Raw genomic sequence first — 26672 nt, forward strand, 5'->3', positions numbered from 1 at the left:
AGAGCGATTCAAGCTGGAATCTCCGTTTCGGACTTCTCTTGTGATCTCAAACACCGACCATCTCAACCTGCGACCTCGGATGGAGCGCGCAGGCGAGGACCGCGCCCCTCCGATCACAGGCTTTCTACCCGGGAGCCGGGTGAGGAGGGAGGAGGGGGCGGCGAGTGAGACCCCAGGGCGGGTCTCCCCACCGAGGGCTCCGTCGTCTCCCGCCACCCCGAAGCCACCACCCCTGAGGTCGCGGGGTTGAGTCACTTGCTCGGGCCACGGGAGGGGGTGGGGACGAAGAGGGGTGCGGGGGGAGATGCGAAGGCTCGGCGGGGAACTATCCGGCTGGAGAGGTTGCGTTTGCGGACTGCTGGTTGATAAGAAAGGACTGAGATCCCCACAGCTCCACTTTCAGCTTTCAGCTTGCTGCTCAAGGGGTCTTAGGAGTTGGCAGCATGCCAAGTTAGAGCACTTCGTTTAGTGCTATAGTTATTTAGTTACAGCGTCCCGGCCTCTCTGGAGTTTTGGCTCCAACGCTTGTACACACGCCTTCCATTGCAGACCACGTGCGGTCGCCTCGGCCAGTCGGATTAACACTGGGGTGCGCTGGGGGAGAGTGAATCTTGATCACTGAAGACAAAGTCCGCCAAGTTAGGATGGAGAAGGAAGAAGGAAGTAGGGGGGGAAATGCAGGAGGACTGAGCGGAAGATGGAAAAAGAAGCAAAAAAGGCAGCTGGGCGAGGCGGGGGTGGGGTGGGGGCAGCCTTTGTCGGAAGGAGGGGAGAAGCCAACAAGACCCTGAGCATTTTGTTCACAAAAGTTAAGGGGTCTTGGAGGGTGGGGTACTTAAAGTGAATTTTGCTTTTTAATGTCGCCGCTGTTTTTGGTGGTGGTTGTTGCTGTTTTTAATGAGGAATTACATTTGAATACTTGCAAGATACTTCCTCGGTATAATTGTTCTTTGCATTGTTTTTCAACAGGGCTTTCTCAGTCTGACTGAAGACTTTGGGCAGGCAGAGGTGCAGACACACTCGAGGCTACGATTTGCCCCTTCCTCTTCTAAAACCGCTGGAAGGAATGTCTCTAGCTCACACCGCAGGCCATCTTTTGCTGATACTGCAGCTGATAGAACCCAGGAAGACTCTGGGCAGTGAGTGTCCTGGGATCTGGGGCTCTGGCAGGGGGAGTGGAGCAGGGGAGGAGGGGAAAGGAAGGGGCTCCACCCTGGTGGGGGCCTGTCTTCCAGCTCTGAGGATGGTCAGGTGTGGTTTAGCTGGACGGGCTGCCCAGGAGGTGACACCCAGTGTGCAGGGACTCCAGCCCAAGACAGGGTGCCTGGGCCTGTGCTCCTGGAGCAGCTTGCCCTCTCCTGCCAACCCCACCTCCTTCTGCAGTAAAAACCTTCCTGATGATTAGGGGCCCATCCTGAGTGTAGCCTGTGTTCTGTGGTCTTTTTTTCCCACTCCTGTTGAAAGTCCTGTTTGTTCAGATGGATTTTTAAGCCACTAGAAGGCAGACACTGTCTTCTGTTGTTGCTGCCTCAGAAGTTGGTACATGAGGGTAAAAATGTGTCAGATAAATCTTCCTGCTAACAGTGTTGGACCCAAGGGATCCACAGTGGCATCCAAGAGATTAAAGCTCAGACAGTTGAAGATGAGGCAGGACTGAGGATGCAGCAGAGGAGGGGGTCTGGGATAGAGACCCCTCCCTCTGCAACCAGGCCCTGGAGGGGAATCTCCCAGACACACCTGTGGTTTTCTCTCACAGATGCCCACTCTCTGTGCCTCAACCTCACTGTCAAATCTCAGTCCAGACCTGGCCAGCCCTGGTGTCAAGTCCAGGGCTCCGTGGACACAAAGCCTTTCCTCCAGTGTGACAGTGACAGCAACAAGGTCAGACCTTTGGGTTTCCTGGGGGAGGAGGTAATGACACCAAAGCGTGGACTGAACTGAGCCAGACGGTGGGAGAAGCCGGAAGAGAGCTCAGGATGGTCCTGCCTGTCATCAAACTGGACAAAAAGGAGATGAGGGGTAGTATGGGAGGGGCTGGGGAGCTGGAGACAGCAAGAGAGGGGTAGGGGCGGAGTGCATGCAGGGAGGTCCTTCCTGTGAAAAGACTGAACACGATCCAGCCTTAGAGACCCAGTGGACCTGATGGGTAAGAGGGGGAGGTCATGGTCGGAAGACCGTGGGCCCCTAGATGTGCAGACACATTTGACTGGCTGGGGAGGATGGACTGTGGACAGTCCAGAAAGATTCACTGTTGGGGGGGGCACAGGTCCTCCCTCCCTGCAGGTCAGGCTGTGTTGTCAGCGTGAAGCCGAGCAATGCTCTGGTGGGTCTTTGCACTTCAGCCTCAATGGACGGACAGCCCTCCTCCTTGACAACATGAACATAACCTGGACAGGCATCGATCCTGGAGCCACAGGCCTCAAGAAGGAGTGGGAGAACAACCAGGAACTGGCAGAGTACTTCAGGAAGATCTCAACGGGAGACTGCAGTTATTGGCTTAGGGAATTCCTGGAACACTGGGAGAACATGCTGCTCCCAGAGCCACAGGTAACTGAGTGGGGTGTGGGGGAGGTGGTAGCTTTCTTCAAAGGTCTAGTGCCTTCATGTGTGGATATGAGCACATATGTTTGTGCAACTGAAAATATGATGGATGGAGAGAGTTACTGATCTCTTGGTGGACTTCCTGTCTGGAGAGTCAGTGATGGGCATGGCACAGAACTTGCCATCATCCTCCTTTCCCAGCCCACCTCCCTCAGCACAGGAGCTCCCTTCCTCCTTAACCAGTGACCCAGCCCCCTGGCACTGCTCGATGGTTCCCAAATCTATATCTGCATTATGTTTCCAGGCCTTCTCTCCCCTCTGTTGTACTGATCCTTTGGAGGTTAGCTGTACTAACCAGCTCCAATGTCAATGAAGCCCTTATCCCTTCCCAGACAGAATTAAGTACCCCCAATTGTGTCCTCCTCAAACAGGACTTCTCACAGTAAACATGTCCACCTGAAAGATAATCAGATGGACATTTGTGTCTCGGTGACTCAGACGGTAAAGAATCTGCCTGCAAGCCAGGAGACCCGGGTCCGATCCCTGGCTTGGGAAGATCCACTGGAGTAGGAAATGGCAACCCACTCCAGTATTCTTGCCTGGAGAATCCCATGGACAGAGGAACCTGGTTGGCTACAATCTATGAGCTCGCAAAGAGTCAGACATGACAGAGCAACTAACACAACTCAGGAGAAATATTTGCTCCACGAAGACAGAGCATAAGCCCATTAGTCTTTCCACATCTGGACCTGAAGAGTGGCTTCACGTGAGTCAGTAACTATATGGGGAACATGTGCTATCCAAGGACAGCAGGTGCTGAGGAAGGTGTATTCTTAGATTTGACAAGGCTTTTGCTTTTTCATTTTAGAACCACTAATAATAGCCCCAGATATCAGCCAGTCTGCATCCATCCGTTTGGTCACTTGCATTATTCTATTGATCATCACCCAGTTAGTTCTAATTGCTTCATCATCATGAATCTTATGAAGAAATCAGGGACCACAGCAGGTGACAAGCTGGCTGGCCTCTGGCTCCTAGGCAGGTTTGTTCTGGTCAGGACTTGGGAGAGGTGAGCCTCGGGTCTCACCAAGCCCTTGTCCACTGGACCCATCTTTACCTAGATGATGTTCTGTCTTGGTCTTGGGCCCCCACACTTCCCTCTAGGGTTGGGAGCACTCTGCTGTTGGGGTAGAGCACTCTGCTGCACTGTGGACAGCAGGACAGTGCAGTGGGAGTGGGGATGAAGACAAGCGTCTTCTCCTTTGGGGGCACCGGGTACAAGATGTAGAAGTGGTGGGGTGGGGTGTTATCCTGAGATCTTACTCAGGCTTTCCCAGCCCTTTGATGAAAAAAACCTTTTGTTCTCTGATGATAGCATTATCTAGCTCAACATTTTCCCCAATGTTCTAACAGCAATTCTATCATCTGGATGTTTCTCCCTGGACTATGAGAAGGTACAATGTTAAACCAACTCTGGGTGGCAAAAACTGACCCTTGATCACAATCTGGCTGTTGATCTAATATACTACCTTCTACTCAGAGTGAGGTTTAACAAGAAGCTAAAGAAACTCATGCTTAAGAATTCCTTCACTTTGCACGACTGTTGATGGGCCCTTAAGATGTATTGCTTGGGCATTTTGAGGATTTGCGAAAGTCAAATATTTGCTCACAATCAGTTAAGACTTCCAGTTCTATTCTTTTCATCAAACTTCCCTTCATGTGGGGTAGAATTGGGGTGGCGGTCGGGGGTTGGCATTCTTAAAATTCTGTTAAGAAGATAATGCATTAGGGATATACTTATGTGATTTAATGAGACATAATTTATGTGTTCCCACACATTTTCATGTATAGTTAAGTTACCACATGCTTTTATGGGCTGAATGTGTTCTTAATTTATGTGATAAAATCCTCACCTCCAGGAAGACTTGTTGAAACCACTCAGTCAGTGGTGTGTGGCTAGTCTGTGTTGTGATACAATAGGAGGTATACATTTGGTCCGAGTCCTGGTTCCTGGAACAGACTTTCTAAAACCCACATCTTGGTGTCATATTTCATGTTCTGAGTATAGAAAAATAGCTTTTCTTTAGAGACCTACCAGACTAATGCATATGCAGAAACCACAGTCAAGTGCTAACTGCCTAGATGTCATGACACAAAAGTATGAGTTGCGGCTCCCAGGCTCCAGAGCACAGCCTCAGGACTCATGGCCCGTGAGCTTGGTTGTTTTGCAGCATGTGGGATCCTCCCGGACAGGGATTGAACTCGTGTCTCCTGTGTTGGCAGGCAGATTCATTCCCAAGGAGTCATCAGGGAAGCCCCTAACCGAATTATTAAAAATACATTTTAAGCTTGATTCTAAATCTTATTTCAATAGTTTATGGAGGAAGATTAGATGTTTCATGACTTAAAATCAGGAAATTATGCATACTGGAAAAGATATTATTTAAAGGGCTATCTACAACCTAGATGGACCCTTATCAGGTGCTCTAAAGTAGCTCATGCACAGCAAAACTGAAGAGAATTAACTCTTGGATTAATATTTCCCACTTAGAGAGGGCGACTGCACTGAACTGGCTAACAGAGAACACTGCTGACCTCAGAAACACCTAAAAACAACTCTCAAACCAAGAGGATGTTTGAGCTCATACATTCATACCAGGACGAGAGGAAGACAAGATCGGAAAAAATTTTAACCTTTCAGTTTTCGGTAACGTCTAGACAAACTTGAAGTTTTCTCCTGTCAGGAATATATTCAGGGTTGCAGAGAATTCAATCATAAATTGTACCTTTTTTGCCCAATGAGAATCACATGAATGTTTATTGAAGGTCCTTTATTTTAGGGGCTCAAATGTGTTGAAGTCCTTACCATCAGGTGAAGGAGACCTCACCTGGAAATAGGGTGTGTGCAGATGTAATCCAACCAAGGTGAGGTCAGGGTGGATTAGGGTGGGCTCTAAGCCAGTGACTGGTGCCTTTACCAGTAGAGAGAAATGTGGACACGCAAAGAAGAGTTGGATACAGGAAGACAAGACCCACAGGAAGAGTGTCATGGAAGGACAGAATTAGACACGAGCTCCGCAACGCCAAGGGTTTCCGGGAACCACAGAGCTGTGCACGGTCCCTCGGTCGTGTCCGTCTCTTTGCGGCCCCATGGACTGCAGCCCACTAGGCTCCTCTGTCCATGGATTCTTCAGGCAAGAATACTGGGGTGGGTTGCCATTTCCTTCTCCATGCAACCACCAGTAGTCAGGAAGAGACAAGATGGAGCCTCCCTTAGAGCCTTCAGAGAGGGCCCTACTGACACCTTGATTTCTGACTTCTAACCCTCACAACCTTGAAAGAATAAATTTTGGTTGTTTCAAGCCATAGCGTTTGTGGTAACTCTTTATGGCAACTTCACTGTCCCAACCAAGCTTGCGGGGGCTTAGGCTGCATTCCCAGCACAAAGGGAACTGGTGAGCAAGAAGGAAGGCAGAAAAAAAAAAAAAAAAAAGAAGGAAGGCAGGAGGCAGTTTTAGAAAAGAGCCAAGAAACAGACCCAGGGACGTCTAGACACGTGACACCTAGTAGACAAGGTAGGAAATACCAGCGATGCAATACATGACCCTGATGCAGTACATGACAACGGGAGAGCTGGCTAATCCTGTAACTATAACGGGTTTCTATTTAGCACAACACACAAACGTTCATTTTAGTTTGATTAATGCATGAAGGTGACTGTCCGTGGGGGCTCAGGTCTGTATGCCAGCAGGAGCATGTTTGGTGAGTAGTTTTAGATATGGGGCTGGAGCATTAAAAAGGAGAAGGCACGATTCCAGGTAGGACCCAGACAGAGATCTAAAATTCCTGGCTCAGCCCTGGGGCAGAGTCCTGGCAGCCAGCCCCTTCCCAGAACCACCCTGAACTGTGTGTGGCTTTGGGGCAGCTGGAAGGCCCAGTATCTTGGGGAGAACTGGTCAGCGTGACTGTGTGTGTGTCTGAGAGAGAGACACACAGAGAGAGGGTGTGCGTGAGAGGAGGAGGGCAGGAGAGAGGAGGGATTGTGTTAGCTGCTTAGTCATGTCTGAGGGCACTGTAGCCCTCCCGGCTCCTCCGTCCATAGGACTCTCCAGGCAGGAATACTGGAGTGGGCTGCCATTTCCCACTTAGATTGTGTGGGGCAGTGACACTAATTTGTGATAAGAAGGCGAATGTGAAGAGAGTGAGGAAATCATGAAAAGAGTGTGTTGGATGTGTGGGGAGCAGCCACAACTAGTGTGTGAGAATGTTGGGACCCTTGGTGTGTGTGTGTGACTGTGGACAGGTGAGCCTGGAACAGAAGGGGAGTGGACAGTATGCGTATGCAGAGGGCCAGGGAGGGGATCCCCTGGGGGACCCAGAGAGGAGGAAGAGTGTGAAGGGAAATGGCCGTGAGGGGGAAGTTTCTGGATGGCAGCGGAAGTAGATGGGAGCCTTCTGTGTGGAATTTGTGTGAAGCAGTGTGTACAGACAGTGTGAGGAAGCCAGGGTCCCTGTGGGAGGGGAACGCGGTGTGACTTTGCAGAGACTGGAGAGCCAGTGGGGCAGGCAAGCAGGCACTTGTGTGTGAAAGAAAGTGTGTGGGGGTGGGGGTGGGGTGTGCACAGAGGGAAGCGGGTGTGAGGAGACCTGCATGGACAGTTTCAGGAAGGGTGATGTGCGCAAGGGTAGAAGGATATGAATGAGAAGCGTGAAGCCTATGTGGGGAGCACGTGCATGTCAGGGGTCTATGTGGGAGGCTGGAGAGTCAGGGGATGCTGTGGGTGATGACGGCACTGTGGACGCCGATGGGGTCTTGTGTGTTTAACTGGGGGCTGAAGTGTGGGAAGACAGGTGTGCATGGGGAGTGTGGGGTGAGCAGTGTGTCAGGACTGGTGCTGAAGAGGCCTCAGTGGTGACCGGCTCTCCAGCTTCTCCCTTCTCTGGGCCTGGACCCTCTGGCCTGCACAGCATCACCCCGAGGTCCCAAGGGAACCAAACATTGTCCGGAACAGGGAAGAAGCTGTTACCCCCTGTCATTTACTTTGTCTTTTTTTAGTTTGGAAACACCACACAAAGATATCTGCCTTGTGACAGCTGTCAACCGGGGTCACCCACCTTCACCAGCTGATGCCTCCCCCAGGCCGAGGGGCTGAACTGCATTCCCTCCCTCAGCGTCTAGTCAGCCTGGGGCTTCCCTGATAGCTCAGTTGGTAAAGACTCTGCCTTCAATGATGGAAGCCCCGGTTCAACTCCTGGGTCAGGAAGATCCCCTGGAGAAGGGAAAGGCTACTGCTGCTACTGCTAAGTCACTTCAGTTCTGTCTGACTCCGTGTGATCCCATAGACGGCAGCCCACCATAGACGGCAGACTACCATAGTCGGCAGGCTCCCCCATCCCTGGGATTCTCCAGGCAAGAACACTGGAGTGGGTTGCCATTTCCTTCTCCAATGTGTGAAAGGGAAAAGTGAAAATGAAGTTGCTCAGTCGTGTCCGACTCTTAGCGACCCCATGGACCGCAGCCTACCAGGCTCATCCATCCATAGGATTTTCCAGGCAAGAGTACTGGAGTGGGGTGCCATTGCCTTCTCGGAGGGAAATGCTACCAACTCCAGTATTCTTGGGCTTCCCTGATGGCTCAGCTGGTAAAGAATCCACCTGCAATGTGGGAGACCTGGATTTGATTCCTCGATTGGGATGATCCCCTGGAGAAGGGAAAGGCTACCCAGTCCAGTATTCTGGCCTGGAGAATTCCATGGACTGTATAGTTGGACACGAGTGAGTGACTTTCACTTTGGAGCCTCTGAGGACTAGGATTCCCTTCAATCCCCTCCTGCCTACTAAACTCACGAGGAGGGACTCCTGTGGGGGTCACAACCAGTTGGGGAGGGGACCCACCCCTCTCCACCGCGCGTCCCCCCCTCTCCACCGCGCCCCTCCCACCTCTCCAGGCCCAGACCCCTCACTGTCCCCAACTCCTTCCTCCCCACGTTGCCCTTCTCCGCACCTTCCCTCATCTCTTACCACTCATCGCAGGTGTTCCCAGGTCTGTCCAGCAGCTCAGGTGGGAAGCTGAGTGCCGAAGAATTGATGCTTTTGAACTGTGGTGTTGGAGAAGAGTCTTGAGAGTCCCTTGGACTGCAAGGAGGTCAAACCAGTCAATCCTAAAAGAAATTAGTCCTGATTATACTTTGGAAGGAATGATGCTGAAGCTGAAGTTTCAATACTTTGGCCACCTGATGTGAAGAACTGACTCATTGGAAAAGACTCTGATGCTGGGAAAGATTGAAGGCAGGAGGAGAAGGGGACGACAGAGGATGAGATCGTTAAAAAGCATCACCAACTCAATGGACATGAGCTTGACCAAGCTCCAGGAGTTGGTGATGGATAGGGAAGACTGGCATGCTGCAGTCCACGAGGTCACAAAGAGTTAGACATGACTGAGAGACTGAACTGAACTGAATGGAACATATCAATCACTTCCCACACACCCATCTTCCGATACCATCACATTCAGGGCCAAGGTTGCAACAGACGAAATTTGCAGGGCACATGAGGACTGAGTCAGCACTCCCCATGCCAGCTAGCACCTGAGTTCTCTCACAGACACTTAACTTGGCTACAACTTCATTGTCACTCCAGCCCTGATGTGAGGTGGAGGCTCCACGGGGGCACTGGAGAAATAGACTTTCCTTCATTATGACAGTAGCAGGCCCAAACACTTGCTCTCTTGGAGGGAATCAATGCCTTGAAGGCCTGCTCAGAACAGACCCAGACCCTGGGGGAGACATGAGGCAAGGACTCAGAACCTGAGGCCGTTCAGCTGGAGAATTGTGGGCCCAGGGTCAGAAGTGGGAACCCGGGCCTGGACACTCTCAGGGGAAGGAGAATGTGTGTGTGCTTCGTAGCTCAGTCGTGTCCAACTCTGTGACCCCATAGACTGTGTCCCACCATGCCCCTCTGTCCATGGGATTCTCTAGGCAGGAATACTGGAGTGGGTTGCCATGCCCTCCTCCAGGGGAGCTTCCCAACACAGGAACTGAACCCAGGCCTCCGCATTGCAGGCAGATTCTTTACAGTCTGAGCTATAGAGATGCCATAGAAGCAATTTAAATGACAATCGACAAATGAATGGATAAAGAAGATGCGGGGAGGGCTTTCAGGTGGGCCAGTGATAGGAATTGGCCTGCCAGTGCAGGGGACACAGGTGTGACCCTGGTCAGGGAAGGTCCCACGTGCCCCGGGGCAACTGGACCCTGAGCTGTGGAAGCCCAGGCCAACCAGAACCGGGGCTTTGGGACAGGAGAAGCCTCTGCAGCGAGGCCTGTGCGCACCAACCCTGCTCTGTCCCCTAAGTCTGTCCTTGTTGCCCAGCAGGTTCCCTGGATCCTGGGGCTGAGACCGGTTAGCTTTACTCCTCATTCTCTGACATTTGTTCTCCTTCCCCCTTCAAGGAACCTCACACTGGTCAGAATGGCCATACTGAAAAGTCTATGACTTTGAGGATGCTCCGGGACTTGGTGATGGACAGGGAAGCCTGGCTTCCAGTCCATGGGGTCACAAAATTTGGACATGACTGAACGACTGAACTGAACTGAACTGAGCAAACAATAAATGCTGGAGAGACTGTGGAGAAAAGAGAACCCTCCCACACTGTTGGTGGGTGTGTAAATTGATACACACACAATGGAGAAAGGTATGGAGATTCCTTTCAAAACTAAAAACAGGGCTACCATGTGGTGGTGATTCAGTTAGTTAGTCCTGTCCAACTTTTTGCCACTCAGGGGACTGTTGCTCGCCAGAATCCATCCATGGAACTCTCCAGGCAAGAATACTGAAGTGGGTTGCCATTTCCAACTCTAGGGGATCTTCCTGACCCAGGGATTAAACCCAGGTCTCCTGCATTGCAGGCAGGTTCAGAGCTACCATATGATACAGCAATCCCACTCCTGGGCATATATCTAGAGGTGATAGGTGATGGAGAGAGATAAACTGGGAGGTTAGAGTTGACATGTACTCACTACTATACTTAAAATAGATAACCAACAAGAACTTATCCTGTGGCATAGGAAAGTCTGCTCAATACTCTGTAATAGCATAAATGGGAAAAGAATTTGTAAAGAAAATAGCTACATGTATGTGTGTAATTGAGTCACTTTGCTGCACACCTGAAACTAACACACTTTTTTCATCAACCATATACTCCAGTACAGAATAAAAATTCTTAATTATAAATAATTATTTATTTATTAATTATATTAATAAATATTAATTATATTTAATAAATTACAATAATTTATAATTATTTTTATATATTTTATATAGTATATTTATATATTTTATATATTTATAATTATATAAATATTAAATATAATGTTTAATAATTTATAATAAATATTAATTTATTAATTATTTATTAAAAATAATAAATATTGATATTGAGCATCTTCTCACATGTCATTGGGCCATGTGTCAGCCTTCTTTGGAGAAATGTCTATTTAGATCTTCTGCCCATTCTTTGATTGGGTTCCCTGTCTTTATTATTGAGTTATAAGAGCTTTTCATATATTTGGAGATTAAGCCCTTGTTACCTGCAAGGGTGACATCATTTGCAAATCTTTTCTCCCAGTCTGTAGTTTGCCTTTTTTGTTTTGTTTGTGGTTTCCTAACAGTGCAAAAGTATGTAAGCTTGATGAGGACCCATTTATTTATTTCTTTTGCTCATCTTTTTGTTTTCTGATTCTACCAGAGTAGAAGCCACCTTGAATTGGCCTTCTTTCAGGAACTTTAATTTCCCTGGATGGTTGCTGGGAGGAAGAGAAAGGTTTTTTTTTTTTGAATGACAAATAATACTGGATCATTATAATCTATGTAATTTTCAAAGCTTGTACAATTATACAAAAAAAAAAAAAAAAAAAACAAAAGAAGGAGAGGCGAACACCCTGTAGAATTATACAGAATCCTTCTTCAAAATGCATTGGCATTTTGAAGGAAAAATAAACAAATGGGACCGAAGCAAACTTGCAGAGTGATGAACTGACCTAATTTCAACACTGTTGTGTCTCTGGGACTCAGGAAGCCTGAGGAGAGGGAGAGATGAGAGAAGGGCAGGTCAGTGGAAGGGTCAGGACACAGAGGACGTTTATCAAGTAAGTTTGCCACCTGAACTGGCACCGGAAACACTAACTGGGTTGGCTGAAAAGCTCCTTCAGGTTTTCATAAGATGGTGTGGAGAACCCTGAGAAACTCAGTACAGTGGAAAGGTCAGCGATCATCCCAGGCAAGCTCAGGATGGGGAAGGAGGAGGCCCTGAGCTCTCCCCTCCAGGACCTTCTTGTCAAAAATTCTTCCCTGACCTCTGATCAAATTATATTAATTAGGGAGACCAAAATGACAAAATGATCTAACTAAGACGATTCTGGCTCTCAGCCCAAGCACAGCTCAAGTGGGAAGAGGCGGCAGCAACAGCCCTTGCGGCGGCGAGGAGGGCAGAGCCCAGAACGGAAGCGGCTTCACCCGGTGACGCCGGCGCCGGCCCGGCCCCGCCCCGGGGTTGGCCTCCGCGCAGAGGATCTGCCGGCTGCCAGAGAAGTGCAGAACGTGCCTCCGAGGAAAGGATCCGCTCACCTGACCTGGCATCCTCCTCTCGTTCAAAACCGAGATCCAGGTGGCGAAGGGAGCGATGGGTGGCCCCGAGACCCGCCTTGGCTTCCTGGTCCTGCCTCTGATTGTCTGCTTCAGCGGGACGCCCGGCGGTGAGCTCGGGGATGAAGCTGCGGGGGGCGGGGAAGTTGGGTGAGTTACGACCTGAACAGGGGTGGTGACGGCGCGGGGGTTCGCGAAACTCCTCGCGGGGTGGCGCCGCGGCCGCCTCCTCTTTCCCTTCCCTTGGCCCCTTTGCGCCTCGGTGGCTCCCACGGGCTACTTGCCGGCTCTCAGGGGCAGAATAGCGGTGCCTTGGGTGAAGCAGTAATGCGGGGAGTTTGGGAGGTGACGCTAGGAGAAGAGGGGGCCAGGACGCTACAGGGAATGCTGTTGAGGCCCCTCAGGGCCCAGCCCGCCCCTTGGGAAGTGGGACTCCTGGAGCCCGGCGGCCTGGGACCCGTCTGCCTCCCGGGGGGAAGGGACCCAGAGAAGCCCGGAAAAGCAAAAGTACGGGATATGCGCACAGAGCCCCTTCTGGTCCCTACTGCTGTCGGCCCTTGAAGGACCAGCGCTCTTTATCACCGATCAGCTAACACCTGCAGGGCGGCCGGGCGAGGAGATCTCCGCGGCCGTCCGGGGCCCTGGGCGGGGGTGGGCGGCGGCGGGCGACCGGGCTTCTCCTGGGCAGTGGAGTCGGGAGCTCCGAGCGGACGGATGTGTGGGCCGGTCTCCCGGGGAACGCGCATCCGAAAGGCCGCCGCCGGGACCGCTGGGGTCCCCTAGGCTGCCTGCCGCCCCGGCGCCCCCTGCCCCCGGAACTCCCACGCACTGTATCAGTGTTTGGGCTCGAGCTGTCCTGTCCTGGCAAAGTAGATTCTGAAATTATGATACTAAATGCAGCTGAACTTGACAGTAACTTCAGAAAGCTTCACAGTCTTAGAGTTGAAACGAAGGAAAAGTTGCCGTCCAGAAATTGAGGAAGTAAAACTTCAGCCTTGGACAAAACGACCAGCAGAGGAACCATTTATGACCCTGTACATGCAGCTCCAGCCGTGTCTACACGTGTGTTTTGTATCAGCCTAGGGATTTGCTGTCCAGGTATATTTCTTGTAGTACTAGTATTAGCTGTTTTGCATCTTCATAGTGTGAAAAGGATTGAACTGGAAGATAGCACCAGCGCCAGCAGTACTTCCCAAGGGCTGTCTCAGTCCCAGTCGTTCCCAGATGTCTCAGCATGTGAGAGGGAACACACCCAACAATACAGCCCCCATCTCCAGTTATCCTCCCTTGTGGGTAGAGGAGTAGGACTTGAGAAGTGTCACTCTTTTGGAGGCCAAACCTAAGGTGAATGATATCAAAGTATCTATCCAGGGAGAGGAACTCAAAAGATGTGCTCTAAGAAGGTACCTTTTGGTGTACTTTCCATGGGGTTTATGTAGATGAAAAAGATCCAGATAAAGAGCAACAAGCATTTGTAAAAAGAATTAGAGATCAAGCTTCTGAAATTCAGGTGACAACGATGCTCCCTGAAAGTTGTAAGCTAGGAGATCTTCATCACAGAAATCTTCCTATTACCCATGTGTGAACAGAAGAAGGGGAAAAGCCCATGGTGGATTGCCTTACATGAACTGGGGGGATCTTAAATTATTTTTATGACAGCGCAAATATGTAGAGGCCAATAGTCTGCAGACAACTTCTCAACAAAAGCTAGTTCACATGGCTGCTCAGATTGCCTGTGGAATGAGCTACCTGGTCAGAAGGAAGTCCTCCACAAAGACCTGGCAGCTAGGAGCTCTGTCATTGAACAACTTCAAGTTAAGAGCAAAGCCAGTCCCTCTCCAGAGTCTTGTTCCCCGTGGACTCTGTCTGAGGAACAGCAAAAACACCGGATCGATGGATGGCTTTTGAAAGTCTGGTTATTAATGAGTTCTCCAGCCTTCCCTGGTGATCCAGTGGCTAAGACTCCACACTCCCAATGCAGGGGCCTGGGTTCGATCCCTGGTGGGGGAACTGGATCCTGCATGCCACAACTAAGAAGTCAGCATGCTCCTACTAAAGAGCCCAGGGGTTTATGACTCTGGCCAAACACCCTAAGTGGACATCTACCCGTTTGATGTGGCCGAGTACCTAAAAGAGGGTTACCAAATAGTCCAGCCTATCAACTGTGCTGATGAACCATTTATGTGATGGCTTGTGCTGGGCCTTCGATCAAGAGGAGAGGTGCAGTTCCAGTTAAGGGCCCAGGGTCTCACAGAGGTCCGTGCAGCCCTGGGGGCCTGTGTCTGACGCTCCTCTCACAGTCCCCCAGCATCAGGAGGAAGGTGCCTGCCGAGGCCCACTTAGAGCCAGCCAGTCAGTGCATCACCCAGCACCAGAGAAGCAGATTTATCTTTCAGAACACTGAGCTTTAGGAATGCTTTAGCATCTGAACTTTCTAAGACAGACTTACTGATGTGGAATGCTTTCTCAATATCACTTTTATTAGCTTGAACTGAAAATGTTTGTGTAAATTTTTTACACATAGTTGCCTTTGAGGTGTAGATATATTCTTACAAAATAGTTTTAAAATTGTTAAAACACACATATTTGAACTAACAATCTTACTACCAACTGCCTTTTATTTTCTTAACTTCTAAAGACAATGCACGTGATTCACCTTTAAAGTTTTGGTTTCTTTCACTAGTTTTGGGAATGATTTTTCTTCAACATGCAGTACTTTTTCTTAGGAAACTAAAAACAGTCCAGCAGTTATGGGCTAATGCCCCCGCTCCTTTATTACAGAGTAGCTACCTTGGTCCAAAGTGCCCTAGGGGAAGCCACAGGCATGAGCAGAGGATAGTGGCCACATAACAATTCTAGTGTCACATCTAGGCCAGCTGCTGGTGGGTCTTGTTTTTTCTCTGTGGCCCTGCTTATGCCAAAACACATAATCTCTTCTATCCTATGACGGCTGGCCTAGCTGAAATAATGATTAGGGGTTAATGAGCCCAGATCACGATGGGCAACTCTGACATTCCATGATCAGTGACCTCATCTCTGCCAGGCCCCAGGACCCCACCAGGAGCCACGTTTAAATGGTGTGACTTTCTCCACTGCAACACTCAGGGCCTGTGTTGTGAGCCTTCAAGTAGAAAATGGCATGTAGCACCTTTCTGACCACAGACACCTCTGATGTCACGGTTTCTGCTGGGTCATCTGCCCAGGAAGCAGCTCCAGCCATGCTCACCGTTCACCAATTGTGACTGCTTTTGTGCTGGGACAGCAGATGCAGCAGAGACCTCGGGTCTGCGAAGCCTAAAATATGTCTTCTGTACCATTACAGGAAACCTAAGGCCAAGTGGTGTTAAATGGAGATAGGATAGGGACCACACCACTGCAGCCCTTGAGAGGTTGTAGATTGGCACTTGTCTCTGTATTTCCTCTAGGATATTGTGTACACGTACCATTGGGGGTGGGGAGGTAGGGTCTGAAGTCTGAATCTGGAATTCACCAATATGGTAGCCTTCACCCCACGATAATTTATTAGCTACTCAGGTCTCCATGCATTTCACAAGACCAGGGAATGTGAAATGACCGCTGTGTGGTCTCTGGACCCAGTGACAACCACTGTAAGCAGAACCTGAACTGCTCTCCATGGATGGCCTAGAAGTCAGAGCATCACTTCAACAACTGGGGGACCATGATGATGCTATGATTCCTGTGCCTGATACTAGAAACACACTAGGTGCAATGTGAATGTGAGAGTAGTTTCTGCTTCTGCAGGTTCACTTACCCCAGGAAATAACCATGTGGCTCTTTGAGAAAGAATGGAAGGACTTTTGCACTAGATGTGGTGATGATAGGGCCCTCCTCTTTAGAACGTGGCTTCTTTCTCTGGTGATACCTTCTGAGAAGTGGCTCAGATCTGGAAAATGGGCCTGGATCAGATGTCTTGTAGGGATGGCTGCTTTTAGCTCCCTGATCATCCAGCCCTGTGTGCTGTCTCTCTTTAATTCTTTCAATGGTACAGTTTGTATCTAGGTTCCTGCCCATCTGTTTGCCTTTAGGATCGCCCTGTGCTATGAGCCAGCATCATATTCTCTGTAGTCAGGCCCTGGCTGGCATTGAGACTCTCTAATCACTTTGACCCCTGTACCTACTTTCTGCTGACCTAGCACACCCCTACCTGGAATCTGATTTTTCCACAACTTCCATCCCTGTTCCTGATAGAAGCCCACAGGAACACCATGTCCTACCACCATCCCTGATCTTCTGCAAAAGTCATCCTTGAGCTATTGCAGCTGCTTCTCATCCATGCTTTCCTCTCAGTCTCCATAGAGTCCATCAGGCTTTCCCATGGAGCTGGTGGACTGCACACACTCCTACCCTTTCATACCGTGTCCACCCTGGCAGATTCACTTCTCTGAGCCTTGGATCCCCTCCTCTACTACCAGCCTCGGAAGTTCTGGACTTTCTCTTTCATTCCATGTGGCCCAGACCTTTCTCCAGGCTTCCAAGACCCATCCTAGTGGGAGATCACCACGTCTCCCCAGCCTTGCTAAGCCCAGTGACCCGTAATTATAAACTCTCCCTTCTCCAGCTTTGGGTTCTGTGCTCATCCTCCCCACCCACACCCCCACTGGCTGTGATCCGCTTCGTCAGGAACAGCCCTCTTACCCTCTGCATCTCCCACAGGACACTCACAGAGAACCTGAGATCCTCTGGGTTTGGGCCTTTCCTTCTGAACCAGCCTGGCCCATCCCTGGGAAAAGTATTTGTTGGATAGTGGCACCTGGGGAGCTGTTAGCAGAGTGGAAATGGGGCGTCTCCAGGGCTGTGGGGTTTCTTGCCTGCCTGAGGCTTCGTCGCCTTCCTCAGTCGTGCCTGGTGAGGGGTGGGGCGCAGGCGGGGGTCCTGCTCTGTCAGCCCAGCCCGCAGCCTTCCTCTGCTTTCACAGCCCTTGGGGAGGAGGCCTACGGGTCTTCTTCTCCCACCCTCACCCTCTCTGCGGTTTGCCTTCACAGACGCTCACTCTCTGTCCTATAACTTCACCATCGATCCTCAGCCCAGACCTGGACAGCTGTGGTGTAACGTTGAAGGCGACGTGGACAGAGAGGTTTTTCTCTCCTATGATTGTGGTCATGGTAAGATCATATTCACAAGTCCATTGGGAGAAGAAGTGAAAACCATGAAGTCCTGGGAAACACAGATCGAAACACTCAGAGACATCAGGGACCACCTGTGTGACTTTACACTGGAGAAACCCACGGTCACGGGTGAGTTAGAGAGTCCAAGTACAGGAGGAGCAGATGGGGCTTAAAATGCAGTTGGATATTGGTCCTTCCCTAGTCGTCCAGTGGAAAGAGCAAGTGTTGCATGAGAGACCAGGGCCAGATCAGCTGGGCCCAGGGGATGTGGACCCAGGGGAGGTGGACCCAGGTGGGGCAAAGAATCTGTCAAGCCCAGAGGCTGAGCTCTTTCTTTCCCACGGTGGGAGCAGACCCTCTCACCCTGCAGGCCCTGATGACATGTCACTGTGAGGATGACAGAAACATCAGTGGATCCTGGCAGTTTGGCTTGAATGGACTAATGAGCCTCCACTTTGATTCGGAGAATGGACACTGGAGAGTGGATCACCCTGGAGGCAGATGGATGAAAGAGAAGTGGGAGAATGACAGAGCTGTGACCGACTTCCTGAAGAAGGTCTCCATGGGAGACTGTGGGTCCTGGCTTCAGGATTTCATGGGGTGCTGGGAGAAAATGTTGAAGACCTCGGGTAAGTGAAAAGGGAGGAGAAAGTGACAGTCCCCTCATGGTGACATGGAACCTGTGTGTGTGTGTGTCTGTTTGAGAAAGTGATCTGTCAGAGGTGAGTTGTTCTGGGAGACCAATGACCCGGGGATGCTCTGTCATACTCCTTCTTATTACACCTCCTGACATCTTTCCTCACACACAGGCCTTTCTGCGACTCAACATGGATTTTTGCTGATGCCAAACCTGTAGACATCTTTTTGATTTCTGGGATTTATTTCTCACTGAATCCTCTTTCCAGAATCTTCTTTTAAATGTCACCAATCCTCCTTCTGGAAATCTGTCAATACCACCTCTGCTCTCAGCTCCTGAGGACTCCATCCTCACGTCACCGTCTCTGATGTCACAGCAGGACTGAGTGGCTGTGTTGGAAACCTTGCTCCCCTGTTAGCTGTCAGAGTCCCGTGAGGACTGGGCTCCTCCTTTCCCCCCATCTCGCCTGAGGATCTATCACAGGGGCCTCCATGTGATTGGTTGAAAGTGTCTGCACAGTAGGAGTACCTGAGTCAGGGGGGTGAGGAGGCATCTGCCGAGTTTCAGGGTCTGGACAAGGGCTTCACTCTTACTCTCCTTGCAGCATCACCGACCACGGTCCCCCCTAGAGTCCAGCCCAGGGCCACAGCCATCAAGACCAAAGCCTGGAACGTCCCTGTGGTCCTCACCAGTTTCATCATAACTGTCTTTCTTGGCTGAGTCCTTTCCAGGAGCAAGTACTGAGGGCAGAATCCAGAGGGAAGGCAGGGGCACAGGGTCTGGTGTGAGGAGGGGGAAGGTGAATCCCAGCTGACCCCTGCCGCTCACTGAACCTCTACATCCTGGAAATGAGCAGCTGAATAATACCCCATATCATCTGAGAGCAGAAGTCAGACAAACTCAGCCCTGAGTTCTGAGAAGTCCTCACTTTGAGGTGATATTGTGAAAAGGGCGGGGCCCTTACTAGGCTGAGGGCCTATTGATGCTGAAAGGGTTTAGCTACGTCCCCTGACTGAGCACAGACCGCGGGCTGGCAGGGCCCAGGGTGGGTGCTGTGAGAACAGCAGGCGCTCAGGGCGAGGGCAGGACTCCCGGGGCTGAGAGCAGCATGGGGGCTCCACATGACGTGTCAGCGGGGAGGGGACCCACCCAGGGGCCAAGATGAGAGGGGCCGGGCTCTCAGCCCAGGAGGAAGGGCAGGAAGGCCTTTGCAGACCCAACTCCAAAGGCCTGTTCTCACAGGAAGTGGCTTGGGCCAAGCAGGCAAGGCAGGAGCCCCACAGCAGAGACTGTGGGAAGGGGCGAGGCCAGGCCTGTGCTCCTGGAGCAGCAGCAGTTCTGACTCAGCCTGTGGCCTGCTCGTCACCAGCCTCCTGGGGACCCAGAGCCTCCATCACTGAGCGGCCCTGCCTTGAGCAGAGGTCCTGGGGATGGTGGGCCTGAGCTGGGGTGGAGGCGCCCAGCTGGGCGGGGCCAGGAAGAGATGGGGGGCAGGGACCCTGGTCCTGAGAGCTGTGTGTGCTGCTGGCTCAGAGGCTGGAGGGGAGGGAAGGGAGGAGGTTTGCCTGCAGCCCCCCAAGACTGTCAGGAAGCAAGGCCCCTCCTCTGGGGACCTGCTCCCTGGTCCTTTAGGCCCCCCTCGGGGAGGATCTGGACCTGAGTGAAGGGAGCAGATTGATTGCTCACTGGCTCCAGTCCTGAGCCTGAGCAGGGGGTGTCAGGGCCTGGGGTGACTCTGTGATGCAGGAAGGAAGGAGGAGGGGACAAGACGCTGCTGGGCCTGGGGTGGGGGTGGGGGTGGGGGACATAGGAGCCCCTCAGTGAGAGGGGGCTATGGGGGGGTTGGGGAGGGACAGCCCCAGGAATGTGACAGGATTCCTCAGCCTCCTGGACAAACTCCCTTTTTTTTCTACAGGAGATGGTGCTTCCAGGAAGCCACAACAGGTGCTCTTGTTGGCCTCATGGAACAGTCTTTCCTTGGCCGCCATTGTTCTCCATCTGTTCACTTTAGAGCCAGGAGACCAGAGTGAGTAGTTCTGAGCCTGCCTTCCAGTTACGATGACGCAGGATCTGCACTGTCTTATGACTCTGGTCACATCTGGTGAGCACCCTCTTCAGTCTCTTTTATTTTTCCCATCGTCTTTTGCCTCTTTCTCTTGGTTGTGAGTGCTGGAATCCCTGCAATGAAATGTTCAACTACTTGAACAAGAAATCTCCTCACATAGGACACTTTCTGTCTTCTAGTTTGAGAAAAATCAGAGTCTTCTCTGTATGGCAATCTCATTGTTGCAAATGATGATAATGCAAGAAAAATTCCATCTGCTATTACAGAACACAGGGATTCTTTCTATGTTCAGAGAAACAACTTCAGAGTGTTTTGAACAGAACAAAATATTATTTCTAAATGTCTCTTTTAGTCATTTTATTTCCTAATATGAATATTTAAGTCAGTATCTCGCTATTGCAAAAGACATAAATGTTTCAAGTTTCCTTTTCTAATCAAGGAGGGAGCTCAGGACATTTACCCTTTTCCCACCTTATGGGATTAAATAGAACTAATGATTTGGCTACATTTATTGTGGAAGCAGAGAATAAAAAGAAAACTCTTAAAGTAACATGCAGTCTTGTTATTGATCCCAACAGTATCCTGATAAACTGAATCCAAAGATATATTCTGGAAGTTATGCAATGAAAACCTTTTTTGTTTCATCGAGATCTGCACCCTCAGTGGTGACTCTCCTGTGTTGCTCTATGCCTCCACCTCTCAAAGGAGAAACCAGACTTCACCGCACAAACTATGTCTGTTTTGAAAAGTAGATTTATTTCTCCATAGACAGAGGATCATATTCCGAATAGAGAATGAAGTACTACAAATAAATAATATAAATTATAATTTTTTTGGCCACTGCTTGAGCTGTTCACATATGGTGAATTGTTCAGTCGCTAAGTCATGTCCAACTCTGTGACCCCATGGACACACGCCAGGCTTCCCTGTCTCTCACTATCTCCCGGAGTTTGCTCAAACTCATGTCCATTGAGTCAGTGATGCCATCCAACCATCTCATCCTCTGTTGCCCCATTCTCCTCCTGCCCTCAATCTATGCCATCATCACGAACTTTTCCAATGACTAGGCTCTTCACATCAGGAAGGCAAAGTACTGGAGTTTCATCATCATCATCAGTCCTTCCAATGAATATTCAGGGTTGATTTCCTTTAGGATTGACTGGTTTGCTCTCCTTGCAGTCCAAGCGACTCTCAAGAGTCTTATCTAACACCACAATTCAAAAGCATCAGTTCTTCAGCACTCAGCCTTCTTTATGGTCCAACTCTCACATAAGTGCATCCCTAGTGGCAAATCCATAGCTTTGACCGGACAGACCTTTATTGGCAAAGTGATGTCTTTGCATTGCAAGTCCTACTCAGCATCTTTCTTTTTTCTTCTCAAACCAATTTTACCACTTGACCTTGATGCTCAGTTTTGCTTTCTTATCATGCATGTGTTCACTGGAGGAGGACTTTTGATTTCCTTTAAGTACTTTTCCTTTGCATTCACAATTTGACCAACTGTTTGATAGGAAAGGCTTCTGTTAGGTCTTTGCCGGTTCTGTCTTTTATTGTGTCCATCTTTAAATGAAATGTTCCCTTGGTATCTTGAATTTTCTTGAGGAGATCTCTAGGCTTTCCCTTTCTGTTTTTTTCCTCTATTTGCATTGATCATCTAGGAAGCCTCATCTTACCTCTCCTTGCTATTCTTGGGAATTCTGCATTCAGATGGGTAGATCTTTCCTTCTTTCCTTTGCCTTTCACGTCTCTTCTTTTCTCAGCTATTTGTAAGACGACCTCAGAAATCATTTTGTCTTCTTGCGTCTCTTTTTCTTGGGGATGGTTTTGGTCAACACCTGCTGTAAAATGTCACGAACCTCCTTCCATAGTTCTTCAGGAACTCTGTGTACAACATATAATCCCTTAAATCTATTTGTCACTTCTACTGTATAACATAAGAGATTTGATTTAGGTCATAGCTGAATGGCCTAATGGTTTTTCCTACTTTCTTCAATTTAAGTCTGAATTTTACAGTAAGGACCTCATGACCTAAGCAACAGTCAGCTCCCAGTCTTGCATTTGCTGACTGTATAGAGGTTCTCCACCTTTGGCTACGAGGAATATAATCTGTCTGATTTCAATATTGACCATCTGGTAATGTCCATGTGTAGAGTCTTCTCTTGTTTTGTTGGAAGAGTGTTTTTGCTCTGGCTAGTGTGTACTCTTGACAAAACTCAAAATAGCTTTTTCCTGCCTTCATTTTGTACTCCAAGGCCAAACTTGCCTGTTACTCCTGGAATCTCTTGACTTCCTACCTTTACATTCCAATCCCCTATGATGAAAAGGACATCTTTTGGGGTGTTAGTTCTAGAAGGTCATGTAGGTGTTCATAGAACTGTAAACCTGTGAAAAGATTGAACATATCCTGAATAATCAACCTGACAAAAAAATTGCCGGGATATCCTCATATATTCAAATAACTGACAGATTTTAAAATAAATCAGGATCAAGTGGTACAGAAAATGCAATAACAGGAGTTTCCTTACATTGTTTGTAGGAGTAAAACTGAATCCTGTCTTGAGATGTATGCTTCAGTGTATCTCAACAGTAGATCGTTTGTCCATCTTACTACACAACCAACTCAATGTTAGTTCCAGATGGAAAATGTAGACCAAAAGCCATGTAGATATAGCAAAACCTCAGCGATAGTCCAGGCTGTGTTCCAGACCAGGGCAGCAAATTGAATATCATAATATAGTGAATCACTCAAATTTTTCATTTCCCACTTTGTATATAGTTTAATTGACACTGTCCATCATCTGTTACATGTGCAATAGTTTTACGACTAAATAAATAATATACAGAATTTCATTAACAGCACTTTGTTTCTAAAATAAAGTAGTTTGAACATCATCTCTGCCTTCACAAGTCTAAATCTTTTTGCTGGTGGAGGGTCTTGTCTCAGTGTCCGTGGCTGCTGACTGATCAGGGTGGTGGTTGCTGAAGGTTGGGGTGAGCAGGACAATTTCTGAAAAGAAGACAACAATGAACTTTGCCACATCCTTCGACTCTTCGATTCACAGATTTCTCTGGAGCATACAGTGCTCTTAAACAGTGTTTTTACCCACAGCAGAAGTTCTTTGAAAGCTGGAGTTAACACTCTGCAGCCTGCTGCTGCTTTTTTCAACTACCTTTATGTTATATTCTAAATCCTTTGTTGTCATTTCAGTAAACTTCATAGCTTCTTCATGAAGAGCAGTTTCTCTCTCAAGAAACCACTTTCTTTGCTCATGCATAAGAATGAACCCTCATTCATTTCAGCTTTTTGATGCAATTGCAGCAATTCAGCCACATCTTCAGGCTCCACTTCTAACTCTAGCTTCCTTGTTATTTCCACTACATCTGCACTACTTTCTCCAGTGAATTCTTGAATTCCTCAAAGTCATCTGTGAAGGTAGAAATCTACTTCTCCCATACTTGCATTAATGTTGATATTTCAACCTATTCCCATGACTCACTGTTTTCAGTAGATTCTATAATCATGAATCCAATGTAAATGGACTTCTCTGGTGGCCCAGTGATGAAGAATCTACCTTCCAATGCAAGGAATGATGGCTTGATACCTGTTCAGAGAACTACCTGTTCAGAGGACTAAGATCCCACATGTCGCCAAACAGCTAAGCCCACGTGTTGCAACTAGACAACACCAGGCAACACCACTAGAGAGTCTGTGTGCTGTGATGAAGGATCCTGCATGACCCAACAGAGATCCCACATGCCTCAATTAAGACCAATGCAACCAAAAAAATTAATTAGCAAATGTTTTTTAAAAAGACTACATCGTTTTTTTAAAAAATGAATTCAGTGCAGAAATTTTTCAGTTGCCTTTGCCCAGATCCAACAGAGGAATAACTGTCTACGCAGCTATAGCCTATAATGTACTTCCTAAATACTATGAGTTGAATATCATAGTTATTCCATGATCCATGAGCTTCGGAATGGATGTTGTGTTGGCAGCCATGAAAATAACATGAACCTCATTGTACTTCTCCATCACATTCTTGAATGCTTTGTCAATCAGCAGTAATATTTTGAAAGGACTCTTTCTGAGCAGTTGGTCTCAACACTGGACTTAAAACACTTGGCCACCAATGTTGTAAACAGATATTCTGTCATCCAGGCTTCATTGTTTCATTTACGGAGCACAGGCAGAACAGATTCAGCCTAATTCTAAAGGGCTTTAGAATTTTCCTTTTTTTTTTTTTTTTTTAGTCCCATATATTTTTTTTTTCATTTTTAAAAAATTTAAATTAGTTGTTTATTTTACTTTACAACATTGTATTGGTTTTGCCATACATTGACTTGAATCCGCCATGGGTGTACATGTGTTTCCCACCCCACCCCTCAGGGTCATCCCAGTGCACCAGCCCCGAGCATCCTGTATCATGCATCGAACCTGGACTGGCAATTCATTTCACATATGATAATTTACATGTTTCAAGGCCATTCTCCCATATCATCTCACCCTCGCCCTCTCCCACAGAGTTCAATACATCTGTGTCTCTCTTGCTGTCTCGCATACAGGGTTATCATTACCATCTTTCTAAATTCCATATATATGCATTAGTATACTGTATTGCTGTTTTTCTGACTTACTTCACTCTGTATAGAATTTTCCAAGTGGCAAGTGACCATTGACTTCCAGTAATCTGCTGCATTAGCCCTTATCAAGAGAATCAGCCTGTTCTTGGAATCTTTGAAGCCAGGCACTGACTACTCCTTTCCAGGTATCAAAGTCCTGGCAGGCATCTTCTTCCAATAGATGGATATTTTGTCTACACTGGAAATCTCTGATTCAGTGGAGCCACCTTCATAGATTATCCTCGCTAAATCTTTTGGAAAACTTGCAGTAGCTTCTACATCAGGTCTAGTTACTACACTCGGCCCTTTACGTTATGGAGATGGCTTCTTTCCTTAAACTTCATAAACCACCCCCTGATGGCTTCAAATTTTTCTTCTGCAAGTTTCTCACCTCTCTCAGCCTTCATAGAAATGAAGAGTTACAGCTTTGATCTGGATTAGGCTTTGCCTTCAGAAAACGTTGTGGCTGGTTGAATCTTCTATCCAAACCCATAAAACTTTCTTCATATCAGCAATAAGGATGTTTTGCATTCTCAGAAAGAGACTCACAGACTTAGTTAGAGAACAAACTTCTAGTTGCTGGGGGTAGGATGGGGGAAAGAGGTCATTAGGGAGGATGGAAAGTTCATGTATACCCTGCTCTATTTAAAATGGAGAGCCTAAGACATGGTGTGTCTGTGTGTGTACCTTTCTGTGTGTGTCCAACTGTCTCTGTCCTCATGGACTGTAGCCTGCCAGCTCCTCTGTCCATGGAATTTTCCAGCCAAGAATACTGGAGTGGGTTCCTCTTTCCTTCTCCAGGATCTTCCCAGCCCAAGGAATGAACCCACAACTCTGCTCAATGTTATGTGACTGCCCTGTCAGGATGGGAGTGTAGGGAGAATGGATACATGTATGTGTACGGGTGAGTCCCTTAGCTGTTCACCTGAGACTATCCCAACACTGTTTGTAAATCAGCTAGACCCAATCCAAAATAAAAGGGTTTTTAAAAATAGACTGTTTTTTAGTTGGAGTAGTTGAAGCTATTCTGGGAAAAAGATAGAAAGAAATGAAAAACCCAACAGGACTTTTTGAAGAGCCCAGAGCAAAAGCAACATGCCTCACATGCACCCAGCACACAACACCACCTAAGGGTTCAGCCAGTCACCTAAGCCACCCCTCTGACTGACCCCTGGAAACACCCCTCCCCTCACCCCACAGAAGGAACCAGCTCACCCCACCACCTTGGGGAGTGAGCAAGCAAGGAACCTGTCATTTGTTCTCACTCCCCTCTGCTGCAGCAGGAGCCCCAATAAAGCCTTGCCTCAATTTCTTTTGATTAAAAAATTTAATTTATTTCTATTGTCTTTCCTCTTTAGATTTCTATTGATTAAGGAGGCCAAGAGCCTGGTGTGTAACAATTTGGGGACAGAGACACATGGGGGCTGGGAAGAGGACAGGACTCAGACTTGGGTTCCGGCCTCAGTCAGAAAACTCTTTCTAATGAGCACTTACTTTGGCCCACAAAAGGTCTAGGACTACTCTGGGACAGAAACTACTAGAAAATATATTGCTGATGACATGGCAGTTAAGGGCTGTCTCCAGGCCCTTTCAAGAGATCAGCAGAGTTCTCCGGTGGGGGTGGGGGTTTTTCTGGTGGGGTGGGGGCGGTTTGGAGGGGATCTTGAATCTTTTAAGGAAAGCAGGACTTCCCTCCAAGCTCAGTCAGTAAACACTCTGCCAGCAACGTAGGACATCCGGCTTCGATTCCAGGGTCAGAACTATCCCAAGGAGGAGGGCATGGCGACCCACTGAAGTACTCCTGTGGGACTGCTGGGGCTGGCAGGCGGCCCGGACCTGGTTTCGTTTCCCCTGAAATGGTGGGATTCCCCGCCCCCATCGGACGGAGCCAGCCAATCAATATGCGCCCAGTAAGAAACAAGAGTGAAAGCTGAAATGCCCGCGAACGCCTAAGTTGGAACAAAAGCCCGAGAAAGTTTGTACCAATAAAATTGCTTTGCAAACATGTAACCAATCCGCTTAAGCCAGCTACCAACTGCTT

At 48.6% G+C, this 26672-nt stretch overlaps 1 protein-coding gene, 1 long non-coding RNA gene and 1 pseudogene across 7 annotated transcripts; all 3 read left to right on the forward strand.

Annotated features, from left to right (window-relative positions):
- The first annotated feature begins 1040 nt into the window (after positions 1 to 1040).
- Positions 1041 to 5882, forward strand: LOC133047262 (uncharacterized). The gene is made up of 4 exons (XR_009690702.1): positions 1041 to 1139; positions 1757 to 2019; positions 2267 to 2547; positions 5093 to 5882. It is a non-coding gene; the product is annotated as an uncharacterized LOC133047262 (long non-coding RNA).
- Positions 5883 to 12099: 6217 nt separating this feature from the next.
- Positions 12100 to 26200, forward strand: LOC133047019 (UL16-binding protein 3-like). 6 transcript variants are annotated; one of them, XR_009690644.1, is made up of 5 exons: positions 12100 to 12293; positions 17187 to 17438; positions 17663 to 17938; positions 19862 to 20047; positions 20590 to 26200. XR_009690644.1 is itself a non-coding variant. In XM_061130072.1 (5 exons), the coding sequence occupies exons 1-5, from the start codon at positions 12221 to 12223 to the stop codon at positions 25453 to 25455; spliced, it is 603 nt and encodes a 200-aa protein (XP_060986055.1). In that variant the 5' UTR covers positions 12100 to 12220; the 3' UTR covers positions 25456 to 26199. The 6 variants fall into 6 exon arrangements, 4 of the variants coding, with proteins under 4 accessions (XP_060986055.1, XP_060986052.1, XP_060986053.1 ...); XR_009690645.1 differs by having other exon boundaries at positions 25433 to 26194; XM_061130072.1 differs by having other exon boundaries at positions 17187 to 17306; positions 19862 to 19972; positions 25433 to 26199.
- On the forward strand, positions 12511 to 14531 carry LOC133047035 (tyrosine-protein kinase RYK-like; annotated as a pseudogene).
- Positions 26201 to 26672: the final 472 nt, after the last annotated feature.

The sequence above is a fragment of the Dama dama genome, chromosome 26 (assembly GCF_033118175.1).
Source record: "Dama dama isolate Ldn47 chromosome 26, ASM3311817v1, whole genome shotgun sequence".
In the NCBI taxonomy this organism is placed as follows: Eukaryota; Metazoa; Chordata; class Mammalia; order Artiodactyla; family Cervidae; genus Dama; species Dama dama.